The sequence below is a fragment of the Heliangelus exortis genome, chromosome 12, assembly GCF_036169615.1.
Source record: "Heliangelus exortis chromosome 12, bHelExo1.hap1, whole genome shotgun sequence".
Lineage (NCBI taxonomy): Eukaryota > Metazoa > Chordata > Aves > Apodiformes > Trochilidae > Heliangelus > Heliangelus exortis.
Window position 1 is genome coordinate 19,432,705 of NC_092433.1, and position 13,411 is coordinate 19,446,115.

The 13,411-nt window shown below is 42.2% G+C and overlaps 1 protein-coding gene across 4 annotated transcripts in view; it reads left to right on the forward strand.

Moving 5' to 3' along the window:
• LOC139801712 (contactin-4) overlaps positions 1-13,411 on the forward strand; it is a 257,518-nt gene that overhangs the window by 179,711 nt on the left and 64,396 nt on the right. For all 4 annotated transcript variants that reach the window (XM_071756351.1, XM_071756350.1, XM_071756348.1 and 1 more), the window contains 2 exons: positions 8,762-8,965; positions 12,838-12,940. In XM_071756351.1, coding sequence (XP_071612452.1) covers positions 8,762-8,965; positions 12,838-12,940 — 307 coding nt within the window. The remainder of the gene's footprint in view (positions 1-8,761; positions 8,966-12,837; positions 12,941-13,411) is intronic.

The window sequence follows — 13,411 nt, forward strand, 5'->3', positions numbered from 1 at the left end:
CCCTCCAGTAAAGACCTTGAAAATACCAAAATAATAAGGAACATGACATTAATGGATTTTTTTTTATTTATCAGTGACAGCTTGTGACATCTTTAAAAAGAAATCATCTGTGAGCTAGTCATGTGGTTTATTCCCCTGTTCAGTTGCAGTCACCACTAAATGAAGATTGAAGTGGTGTTGAAAGGGGGTAGAGCCAGCAGGGGCTGGCTAAAGATGAGTGAAATCTCTCCTCTGACAGAATTCAGTCAATAGACATTTATCGAAAGCTGTAACATCTTTATAACATCAATTAGAGAGCTGAGCCTAGCTCCCAGGCTCTAACCCTCCAAACCCAGCTTCAGCTGGACTCCTCACACAGAGCTCTCAGAAGCCACCACAGAGGCTGTGATGATGGTACTAGCAGAAAGGCTGATGCTGACACCAGCACAGTATTGCTGTAGCTCCACCTCTCCAGGCAGCTTTGGGTTTCCAGTCCCCAGAGTGCACACACCACTTGGTGGCAGTCAGAGCCCTGGCTGTGGGCACACTCCTTCCTGGGGATGTGTGTGTGTGTGTATTTTGTCCTTGGGAAATCCATGGAGGTTTGGTTTGGGCATTTTCTGTTACCTGGTGCATATGTCTAAGTGTGCAACTGTGGCAATGTTTTCAGCTGGTGTGGATCAGAGCATTGGTTACCTATGAAATGTGTGAACAGAATGGGGTTTTTCCTGTGTGCTACAGGCAAGTGCCACAGCACTGTGTAGCAGGACCTCTCCTACAGGGTATATCATCCCACATGGCTTGGCCAGACAGTTCAGCATTGGAGCTGATCACAATATTAATTCTCTGCAGTGAGAAAAGTGTCTACAACCAACTTCTTTATTTTTTCAAAGGTTTGAATCTAATCTCTTATAGCTCCAGTAAGGGGCTGATCAAAGGTAGTGAAAGCTGGTATTAAGGGATTAACTGGGTCACATTGAAATATGTTTTAAAACAAGCCTAGGGACCTTTAGCTTTAGAAGCAAGTACACATACACACACACAAAGATTTTTAGGCTAACTCTTTCTGACTTGAAGCAGAAAACAAACTGGCGGATTAAATCTGCATCATTCTTTAAGGTGGTGTGTGTAGCACTTAATGTAGAACAAGTCTGGAAAACATAAGCATTGATTGAACCTCTCACAGCAGAACTGCAGTGCAGAACCTAACAGTGTGTTTATTCTCATTTGATGTTTACCCATAAGTAACTGGCAGCTTCAGTCCTGCCCCTCTTTATCTCTTTTTCTGGCTAACCTCTCCTTTTTCTCCTTTCCATTTGCTACTGTGACACTATCTGCCACAGAGGTACTTTATCTCTGGCTGTCAGGTGAAGATGTGTGTTTCTTTGGAAGGATGTTGTTGCTACTCTGGACAGTATCAAGCTATTCTTTTTGGTTTTTTCTTTTACTGGAATTTTCTAATTGAAATCAACTTAGGAACAGAGAGAGCATCATACTCATAGTATACAGCACTCAGTGGGAAAAGCTGTGAAATCATCCAGGCTTGAATCAGTGCCACAGGAGATCAACCATGCATCTCCTGGCTTCCACGAGTCTGGTGTTGCATGATTAGTACAGGTAGAGGTTGTAGTAAATATCCAGCTATTTACCCACTGGTGAGTGCCTTCTCCATTGTTGGGCTTTTCTGAGGCTGGCTTGGTGTAATGACATGGCACGACACACTGCATGCTCAGAAGGATTTTTTTCATAATCTTTTTTTCACCTTGAATCAGCTCCCAGGACCACCCTTGGCTACTGCTTTATGCCACTGGTGGTTTATTCCGGAATTGCTCATCTGGTAATTTCCTATTCCTTGGCAGAAATAAGCTTCCAATTCATAGTTTCCTTCTTTAGTGGACCAGTATCTCTCTTGGTAGTCCCAGCAACCCAACTTTTCAAGTGTTCAGGGTGTATTCAGTGGTTGGTGCAGCTCAAGGTTGCGTCTCCACTGGGAATGGGGCATGGCCAAAGAAGCTGATCCTTACCACAGAGTCTGCCCAAGAGCAGCTTGGTCACTGCTGGGTTGAGCCAAACTCAAAAAAAAAAAAAAAAATCAGTGTAAAGCCAGAGGTGCATGAGGCTCAGTGGCATCAAATCTCAACCTGGTTCCCCAATGTGCTATAAGCCTGTTTGATAAATATAGATTGGGTTGGGTTGTGAGGTTTCTTTTCAGACAAGACCAGGCTGAGCTGTAAATTTATTTAAGACAGTTTGAGTTTTGTCAGATAAAAAAAAATATGTAGTTTCTCCCCAAACCTGCCTCTCCCCTGGTTCAGTGGGGATGCAGGAGGGGTCTGCTGCCCATCAGATGATTCTGAAATAGGTTCGTGTATTTATTTAACTGTAGTAAATACAACAGCCCAGAACTCTCCATCTCATAACGTTTTCCATTCAGTCATAGATTAAGGCTGCTGTTGGTTTTTCTCCCTGAGGGAACTTGAAGTTAAAACTGAGTCCCAGTGCTCCATCACCACGGAGCAGTTGTCATTAATGTTCCTGCTGTGTGGGCAACCAGCAGGGCCAGGCATCGACTGGAGCTGGGAGCTGGGGGAGAGAGATAAGGCAGGTCAATTGTGTACAGCCATTTAATATTTAACTCTTCTAGAGATACAGAAAAATGGAGATGGAGCAGATACAGCTGGGTATTGATTAGGTTGCAGGTAATGAAGGCCTCTCACCTTTTTAATTACCTGTATGGAAAGCTCTGTGTGCTGGGAGGGCATGGATTCAACCCCAGCCCTGCAGGCCTTGCACATTGGTGGGAGGATGAGTGAGTAGAATTTGTCTGATTTTTATGTTTTCCTCATCCTTACACACTTCCAGCTCATGGCACGTGCCATCAATTTGTGTATTTGTATTGTTCATGAGTACATTTAGAGCAGCAAACTGTGAGAGGTGGCATTGGACACGTTGTGTGTGGTTTGTATCTTTGTGTGTGGATGTAGACATCTGTCCAGACTTTGTTACCGTGACCCTGCTCTGACAAACACGTGGGCATGGTTAAAACTACAAGAATTATTACACCTCCACCAAGTAGATATGGGCCACTTGCAGCTACTGTTACTGCATGGTTGGGAGATGCCAGCAATACCATGCAGCCCTGCTCTAACTGGTGTGTCACCCCCTGTTAGACCATATTGGAAGTTTTTCCCTGTCCTTTTGTAAGGAAAAGTTTGAAAAACCTCAGAGATGTCATCACTATCAGGCCTCAGGTTGGAGAGGTGACCTCTCAAAGTCTGCTCACAGCCTTCCATGAGTTGGTGTGTTCCTGAGCATCCCCATCATCACCATATTGCCACTGATAACAGTGACCAGTGGCACTTTCATTGTGTTCCAAAATATTCTGCACACCCATTCAGTGATACAAGCAAAGATGAAGGGTACCTGTGTTTTTCCCCTCCCACATATTTCTGTGGGCACAGCAGCTGACAGGCTGGCTGCTGAGTAACTGCATCATCAGGTTGAGCATAGATGAGGGTTCATCCAAGAATGTATTATTAACTTTAGATTAATCTTGTTCATTATTCATTATTCTTTTTATTAAAACTTGCATTTGAGGCTTAGAAGCTGTGGTGTGATGTAGTGTGATGGAAAGGACAGAGTGCAGAGTCAAGGGGAGAATTAAGGTATATTGTTTGCATCCAGGTTGATTCCTTTAAATCTGGCAGTTATTTAAGAAGAGAAGATAGAAAGATAAAAAATTGACCTGAAGTGCCAGCAGGGCAATGAAATGGTCTGAAGGTCCACAAAAAAAAAAAAAAAAAAGCCTCTTTCCTAGCTTGTGTATTATTCATGGAGATGTTGATTGCTTAATCAGATTGCAGTGAAATTTGGTATTATGAGTTACCCCTATAAGCAGTAGCACAATTAAGTGAGCAAGATGAGAATACAGAAAGAAATCACAGGGCACTCCTCAGATAATCAGTTTATACTTTATCATTGCCCAAATTTAGTGGAACCATCAAAGCACCCTGTTAATAGCACTTAAGAGAAATTTGAACAGCAAGGAATGCAGGCAATCAGAGCAAAACCAGAGAAACCTACATATTATTTATCAAAAATTGGGACATTACCTACTCAAGGCATAATGCTGCATCCAGTTTCTCACTCCCTCTGGTTGCTGTAGCTGGGGGCTGAAGGGAATAGTTTCTTTCTAGGAAAAATTTTCCATGATTTCACTGTTCCTCAGTTTTGCATTTGTTTAATGAACCATAGTTTTTGTGCACTGAGATATACAGGAAATACTGCAAATCTTTTGTTTGACACTGAAAAACTGTTCCTGTCGAATTTGAGAGTGACATAGTAGGTGATAATGCAGAAATTATAGGAATCATTGAAGATTGGATTAATCTCTAACTTTCAGTAATGCTATAAAAAAATAATAGTGTATTGTACCACACTGGTCTTATTAAAAATGATAAATGACTCCCATTTTTTGGCTAATACTAATTTCAACATTTCACTCTTCTGTTCAGCTTTATGGTGACCATAATCTTGATGTTTTAATAGCTTTTCCCGTAATAGCTACAGAGACTTTTTCAAGTGGCAGCTCTGGCTTTATGGAAGAGACTTTAAAAAATATATATATTGGAAAAAAAAGTTTCTTGTACTAAAAGGCAAAGACAAAAAATAATACGCATGTGACTAGACCAGAGTGCAGAGAACATTATTTTGGTAAACCATATGGTCTAATTATAATAATTACTCATAGCAGAATTTCTGCTCAGCTTTCAGTAACGTTTATTTTTTTTTTTTACTACTTGCTGTCATTTAGAGAAACTTTAAAGTTTACAGTGCCTCTAGCTTCATTTGTCTTGAGTAGAGAGTATTCTGGGGGCAACACAGGAGAGACTCAGGCCTGAAGAGACTTTATCATTGAGTGCTTTACAAAAATGGTGAGATCTGAATGTATCAGGAAAAGCAGACCCAGGAGGGCTGCCTGCTTTGCTGAGAAAAAAACCAGCAAAACAAAACCAAAAAGCAACAACAAAAAAACCCCACAAAACCATTGCAGCAAGGCACAGGGATGCAACTTGGCATGGGGAAGAGTTTGTCTGCACTCTGGTAATAACATTGAAATGATGTCTCTTGAACAGCCTAAATCTGTATTCAAGTGGCTTGAATAATTTATTCCTTTTTTAATTGCTGAAGTTGATGACAGGTGCTGGCTGCTCTGTATTTTATTAAATCATGGTATTTAGCTGTGCACTAGTGGAAAAGGCCTTGGGCTCTGTTTTTAAATATTCCTAGATATTTGTCTGTGGCAAAGGACATGTGGTCCCACTGGTACCCTTAGTCCTGAACCACAGAGGCTCCCTGAGCATCAGGGGTCACTGTGATGTTTGGGGGAGCAGGTGGTGTGAGAGAGGCTCTGAGAGGGGTACATGGAGTGAAGAGAAAGGTGTCTGCCTTCCTTTTTGGTATTGCTGCCACACGTGCTTGAGTCAAATGACTTTGCAAATAGCAGCTTGAGTAAAAGGCTGTCGGGGGAGCTTTGAATCAAGACAGTTCCTGTCTGATGTCGCAGAGATAGGTGTTTGAGGTGTACAGCAGGCCTGTCATGTTCTCCTGCTGATTTGCATGTGGTATGTGTAGTATCATGGTAGTGGGAACTGATCTCTGTGTGGCTGAGCTGCTCCTGAAAGCCTCTGCTGCTCTGGCAGGGCAGGGTGTGGGATTTCTTGCCCTGGGTCTCAGCTGGGAGCAGCTGAGCATCTTTGTGCCCTTCACTTCCGCCAAACTCAAAGTGTGGGCTTTCCAAGTACGTGTCAGTATGGGTTTGTGTAAGGGAAAAATGTTCTTTATGTACTGGGTAGAGCAAGACAAGGTTGGGGATCAAATGTCTTCCAAATGTCTGGTGATGGCTTCATTCAGGGTGATAGACCATCTGTACCAAAAACCAACAAGTGGCTCCTCCATCCTACAGTCCATACTGATAATTATTACAGAAAGGAAGATTTGTCACCCCAAAATCTTCAGCTCATTCTGATCTAGCCTGGAAATGCAAGCCAGGAGGACAGTAAGGAGAAGGGTATTGTCCAGGTATGGTGTAGGTTTTTGCAGTGGATAACCAGGCAGGTGCTCCACAGGAGGCAGAGCTTCTGCTTCTCTAGAAAAACAGCAAATATGGGTCATGAATCTTTGGATAATATTCTGTGTTTGAGAGACCTACTTGATTGTGTTTTAAAGGGGAAATTAAAAGCACTGTAAATTAGTCAACATTGCATAAAAAGGGCCTCAAATTAGAAAGGAGAAGTTTGTAATGAATTCCTCAAGGATGTAGAGTCTAATGTGTAATTAGAGAACTGCAAATGGTCTGTTCCTGCTTGTTCTTTGTTCCTTGAAAGACTCCGGGTCTGTAAGTTCAGCAAATGTTTGGATCAGGGGCAGTCACCAGGAGCCAGCTCAGGATGTATTTTAAGTATCTGTTTACACAGTTGTTACAAATTGCCTCTGGGATGTGGACTGTCTGTCACTTCCAGAGCAATTAGTATATGCACCCTTATCAAAAGAAATCCATCAAGTTTGAAAAGCCATAAATACTGCACTAGGATCTCTAAAGAAATCAAAGTGAGTTTGATACAGTATTTAGTTACACATAGCTACAAAAACACTTAGAGATGCTCCAGCCTGCATTATTCCCTGGGCTCTCTATTCCATTAATCCCATGTTATTTGCCAGAGAGAGAGAATTTCCAGTTGTTTTAAATGTTGTATAGCAACAATGGACTGTGCCTAATATTTAATTCTGTGAAACTCAGGCAGTTGTATTTTTCTAGACAACTGTTTGTATGGAAATTATTCTATTGTAGTGAAAAAACCAAAAGGCAGAGGTGTAACATCAGATCTTCGTTTTGTTTCTCAGTTTTATGTAGCAAAATTAATACAGTTTGAAGATGGCTTTTGGGGAGACCTTGATGTTATGCACACTAGAAACAGGTCTCCTTTAGTTCTCCCTGTGCTGTGTTCCTCTGCATCCCAGACTCTCTCTTTTTTGAAGCTTTCTTTGACCACCCCTCTTTACTCTTGCACATCTTTCCACTTGCTGTCTGCTCTTTCCATGACCTGCTTACCCAGGGTTTCCAGCCTGGCACTCAGCTCAAATGATACAAATATTCAAGACTCTTGACTAAGACAGAGGCAGGGAAAAGCTACTACAACGATTAGAAGATTGGAAAGCCTGTCTTGAAAAGGAAGGCAGAAGGGCTCTTGATGGCTCTCACCAGAAAAGAGGAAAGAACTCTTACAGCTAAAGGCCTCATTAGCCCAGAAGCACACAGCTATAGACTAGCAATGAAAATATTTAACCTGGAAATTAGAGGGTTCTTAGCAATTGAAGTAATACCAACTTGCAACACTAAAGTGGGAGCCAAAAACCTGGCTGCTTTTAGGGGATATTTACAAATGGAAGTGCATAAGCTCCTGGGGCAAGGCAGGCGAAGACAGGGCTTGTTGATGCAGAAAGATCCTCCCAGTTTGGTGTTTTTCCTGAGGAATCTGTGGTCAATTCACCATTCTGTGGTCAATGCAAACTGATATTACAGAGCTCAGGGGGCTTTGGTGGAAACCAGCTGTGTGAAGATTTCACTCAGACTTAAATGCTTCTGTGTGTTCCAGGGCAGTGATGCTTATTTGCCTATTGCTGGATGCTTCTGGAGGAACAAGATAATTGTTCACCAAGAGTACATTTAAAAAAAACAACTTAACTACTTGCAGAAAATAATAAGCCAGCTGAGAAGAGGTACCTTGTTTGCTCTGAGTATCCTCTTGACATCAGCATGAGGTTATTTATAATGAGATGCACATGTGTAAATATGATGATTAGATAGTCCCACGTAAACATAATTACCATAGCCTCCTAAAAGTCTAATCAGGCATTTTATAATCCTGTTGCTGCAAATAAATAAATAAAAGCCAACAATCTGTATTCAGCCTCTCATATATGTAAACAGTGGAACATGAGGGCAGAATATATTTTTCCAAAGTTAAGGTCAATTACAGTTATGACTCATTAGAGTATTAAACTAAGAATACACTTTTTTGTATAATTAGTGTTCCCTTAGAAAACTGCAGTGATCCTGTGTTCACTTTAATTCTTCAAGTGTTTTCAGGGTGTTTGTGCATTAGTCTTATGCAAATATGATGGGGTTATATTGCCTTAACCTCACTTACAAATTCTGCAACCACTCACAGCATCTCGGGCTTATTTTTTATTGCTCAAATAACTTGCAAAGATGCCCTATAAAACACAGAGTACTATCTAATTAGTCACATGGAAGATTACAGCTGCTTAATTTATTTTTTTGCTGATTCAGAAATTCCAAAGGAATAAAATACATACTGTGGGATAACTCAGCTTGGCAGCTCCTCCTCTGACCTGTCTTTAGAAAGGGTGGGGAAAAAAGAGAATAAAAGAAAAATCATGAGTTGGGCTGAAATGTTCATGACAAAAAGGTGGGGTTCTTGTGAAAGGCATTCTATCCTATACTGGCAGAATGTGGAGAAACAACAAGAATATTGGTCTCAGAAGTGGCACTGTTGGAAACACAGATTTGTCACCATCAAACCCAGCCAAGTGTGAGGGGGGTTGTCACTTGGTGGGCTGTGGCACCAGCTTCCCTAACCAAGGGGACTGGGAAAAAACCATTTTAAGGGCTCCAGCTTGGGATAGAGCCCAGCACCAGCCTGTCCCCCACGAGGATGTGTGTCCTGTCACTAATGCTGGTGGTACCTTGTGCTTCCAGAGCTCACCTATGCCTGGATCTTCAACGAGTACCCCACCTTCGTACACCAGGACAACCGCCGCTTCGTTTCCCAAGAGACCGGCAACTTGTACATCGCCAAGGTGGAGGCTTCAGACGTGGGCAACTACACCTGTGTGGTGACCAACACAGTGACCAACACCCGGGTCCTGGGCCCCCCCACCCCACTCATCCTCAGGAATGATGGTAGGACTCAAAAAAGAGGGAAAGAGGGGACGGGGGTTGGAGAGATTTTGTTTTCTTTTGCTGGCTGACACAAAGAAAAAGTCGTTCCCTGGAGCATTGACAGCAGAGTAAAGGGAGAGAATTTCCCCTTTGCAGACATTCAGTGAGCCTGGAGACCTTCAAAGTCATGGACAGTGGTGGGGTTTATGATGCTGTGGCCAAGGTTTCTTTTCCCAGCACTGGAACAACTCTCAGTATCAGGCAGTAGTTACAGAAGAAAACCCTGGTGACACTTGTCTTAAGACAGGAAATAAAATAGATGTTAGAGTTTGGCTATACCAGTTTAGCTCATTTTTATGCAGCCCAGAAGTGAACAAAAGCACTTTGTTGTTTCAGTAACTGTTAGCTCAGGCTCTATTTCCCAGCAGAATAAGTGCTATTTTTAGTAGCCTGTGGAATAACTCACAAAAGCAAGAAGAAAGCAAAAGAAAATTTCTAAATTTATCCAGGCAATTGATTTCTATCGTTGTCATTTGTGGGTAGATAAGAAAAATAAATTTGCGTGTTAATTTGCAATTAAAATTAATTAAATTATTTCCATTTAAAGGATAACAGGACATTTGTTTCAGAAATAGAAATGCCTTACTAGAAACTTCTTCTAGATGAAGATCCATTGTCACCTAGTGGTGTTTGCCCAGAATTCTGTTGGTAAAACAGGAGCAAGTTGCTGCCTGCAGCTGCCCCCTCCATGTTGTCATTTGTGTCATGCTAATAATATACCCAAGGTTGAAACAGAAATACCTTGAAGTATTACATTAACAGGACTCTTCTGCAAACCTTACCCAGCTGAAAGTGCTTCTATTTATCATGGTCAAGGTTCAGCTCTGCACTGGGGCTGGGCTGATGCTTTCCCCTGTTCATCACTCCCCTGCACGCTCCCATTTGTTTACAGGGAGCAGTCACCTTCCTGAGCTAACTCACAGGGATGTCCTCCCACTCCTTTGAAGTTCACTCTGTTGTTTATTAAAGATATGAAACTTTAATTGAGTCTCTGAGGGGCTGGGGAATACGTTCCTGAATTACACAAGAAAGGTGCTGTTTTACCTGCAGAGTCAAAGATGGGCTAAGTGTCTGTTTGAAGACCAGACTGCAGCAGTACTACAGGCAAGCTTCATTTTCAAAATCAGCAGGTCTCAATTATTCATTCCATGTAGAGTAACCCTCCAAAACCCAAATATAACACACCAGCATGCTTGAGAAATTACATATGTTGCTTCAGAGGTGTGAACAGCAGAAATGAGCAAAATGTGAGGCACATCGTATTTCCACTGGCAAAGTTGTCATTTTAATTTTTTTGTAGTCATAGCTGCCATGTCCACTGTATCTTAATATATATGACATCTTGTTTGCCTTACAACAATTTATCATTAATTTAGTAGGCTCGGGGGCTAGCTCATCAACAATTAACTTTTCAGTTCCATTTAATTTTATTTAGTGAGTTAGGTGGAAAAAACATTAATACATACCTCTTCTGATACAGTGACATGAACTGAGCTGCTGCCTGGGTGAGCAGCAAGGGGGTGGGATTAGGAAGGTCCTCATGGAGCTCAGGAGAAGGGCTGGGGGTCCCCTGTTCCCCCTCAGCAGCTCCTGAGTGACAGAGGGGTTGATGCAGCTCTGAGGCTCCTCAGCCCTGGGCTGGAGGGTTGGTGTCCAACCTCCTCCAGTGCCTGCTTCAGAAAATCATCTGTTGCTCAGAATTTCTAAGTTATTACCTGCTTGGCTTCATATCTGAATACTTTCTATGAATTCTGAAAAGAATACAGATACTCTGGAACAATCTCCTGGTGAAATTTCTGGTTTTCCACAAAATCCAAGTTATTTTTAAACTGCAGATCATTTCTGTTGTCACATGGGATTGATCGTGTCCTTGTGGCTCGTACTTTCAAAGAAATAATTGGTGCAGTAAGATGCTATGCAAAAGCAATGCTGGTCACATAAAACAAAGAATAGTACCTATATTTGGTTTTTTAGTTAATTTAGTTATTTTAGTTAATTTAGTTATTTCACACTGGGCTGAAGAGAGAAAAAGGGAAGACTCCTTTTATACACTGATGATAATCTCCCACTTAAAAACTTGAAAAAATCTCAATTCCAGGGGCTGTAGGAAGAAAACAGGTGGGGTGCTCACAGTTTGGCTGATCCTATGCTGTTTCACAAGAAGCATCTCACTTGTTTTAACAGATGTGTGTATGAATTACTTGGTGGGTATTCTTACTGTAGCCTGCGAGAATCCCAACGTTTCTTTTCCCATTTCTCCTTTGGTATATGGCAGAAATTTTTCCAGGCTCAGTCAGGAATCCTTTGGGCTCTCAGTGCTGAACACCTCCCATCTGTGGCACAGTTGTTTCTCTTGAATGTCATCATCCTGGAGACACAGCTTTCCAGCACGTGTTTTTGTCAAGCACTGCTTGCTTTACAGCTCCAGGCTTTTGAGCTGGAATCTCGAAAAGGCAAAGATAGGGGCATAGGGGATGAAATCAGATCTTGTAGGCAGATCCCCTTCCCCACTCGTGATTTCTGTGCTCCTTTTTTGCTTGTTTTCTGCTGCGAGGCTCCAGAGTGACAGATCTCCTGGTGTTGCTTGCAGCAGCCTTTTGTGGTTTTTTGCTCAGAGCTCAGGGTCCTTCCTGGTCGCTGTGCTGTGGAAGCAGAAGGTGCCTCTTACCCCATTAGTTATCCTCAGACAGGTTTTCCTCCTTGGAGAGAAAAATTATCGTGGATGGTTTGGGGCTGGGGGCAGGAGCAGAGGGTGCAGTGGTGGCTGTCATGGTTGGTGTCAGCTCAGACTCTCTGCCCCCATGGAGAGATATTACCAGATGGTGACAAATAGAGGGTGCAAAGTGCAGTGTGTCCAGGGAAGAGGATATTTTTCCTCTGTCCCTTTTTATTCCCTCCCACAAATGCACAAAGTCACATCTTGCTTCAGTATTTTCATGTAGCTGTATGGATCTGTGGCAGCGTGGATGCAGCGTGCAAGTGGAGAAAATATTTTTATTGCACAAAAGCAGCACTGCAGTCACCAGGAGCAGCCCCAGTTCCCTCTGCAGACATGTGCTGTCTCACCTCTGGGTTGCTGGGGCTGTCTCATTGCTGTATCTGTGCATCCTGGTGGCATTTACTTGCTCCAGCCCAGCTCCCAGCCCAGTGCCCCGTGCTTGGCCTGTATCCAGGCAGCGCCCTGTGCTGAGGATTTAAACTGCACTCATCAATTAGCTGATAATCACCACTGGTGAAATGATACCTGCTGCTCTAAAGGCAGCACAGTGACTGGAGATGTAGCTGTGCATCATGAAATATAATGGCCCTTTTATGTGCACAAATTTTTGGACACAGTTTCATGAAGAGGCTGCCACAACATGTGAATTACTGGGAGAGTAAAAATAATTACCTAAAGAGTAGGTGATCTCTGTGCATCTAAATCCTTGAAGTTAATAGAAGCCTTGATTAGCTCCAGTGCTTTTAAAACTTTTCCTAATGGCTATTTGTTCCACAGTTTGTTTTCTAGAAGGTGGTGAACCTCTTATTATTGCTTTCCTTATTTCATAAAGTTACCTGCAAAAATCCTGAATATTCAAAAGCAAAAAGCAACAGAGCCATGAAGAAATTTTAATCTTTGGCAGATGGTGTGGAGCACTGGTTCAGATTTTCCTCTGGCAGTAAATGGGAAACGAGCCCACACTACACGGCTGTTAGAAAGAGGCCATGTTTAAAATGAATGGATTAATTGGGCAAGTAATGATGTATAGAACAGCTCTGTGCTAGCATGGGACCACTTCCGAATTTATTGCAAAAATTCAACCAAGCTTTAAGCATCTATTTTATGTTCACAGGGGTGATGGGAGAGTATGAGCCAAAAATAGAAGTGCAGTTCCCAGAAACAGTTCCATCTGCAAAGGGAACAACGGTGAAACTGGAGTGCTTTGCCTTGGGGAAGTAAGTTTTGATCCATTATTATTATTCCTCTAGCTTCTCACATTCATAGTCATACTGCAGAGTTTTCAAGACTTGTTAATCCTTCACTTTCCTCAGCAGGAGTTACTCATAATAGAGAAAGGACTTGGAGAACATTGGCTCTGCTCACCACAAATATAAACTCCCCCAGAAGGCAGCAGGTGTAACTCACTCTGTAAAGATGTGTTTGTGCATCTCCTGGTTTGAGGTCTCATGTGACACTTAAGACATCTCTTGCTTCTAGAATAAACATTGGGAATGCTTTCAAAATCCAAATGTGGGACTGGTAGGAAAAGGGGATGCATTGTCACAGCACAACCCCAAATTCAACTTTGTCAAAGCAGCATTTTAATAATATCCTCTATGTGAGCAATACAACATTGATGTGTGTATATATACGTTTATAAACCACCCTTAATAAAATTGGTCCAGATCCTGTGCCAGATTATTCTG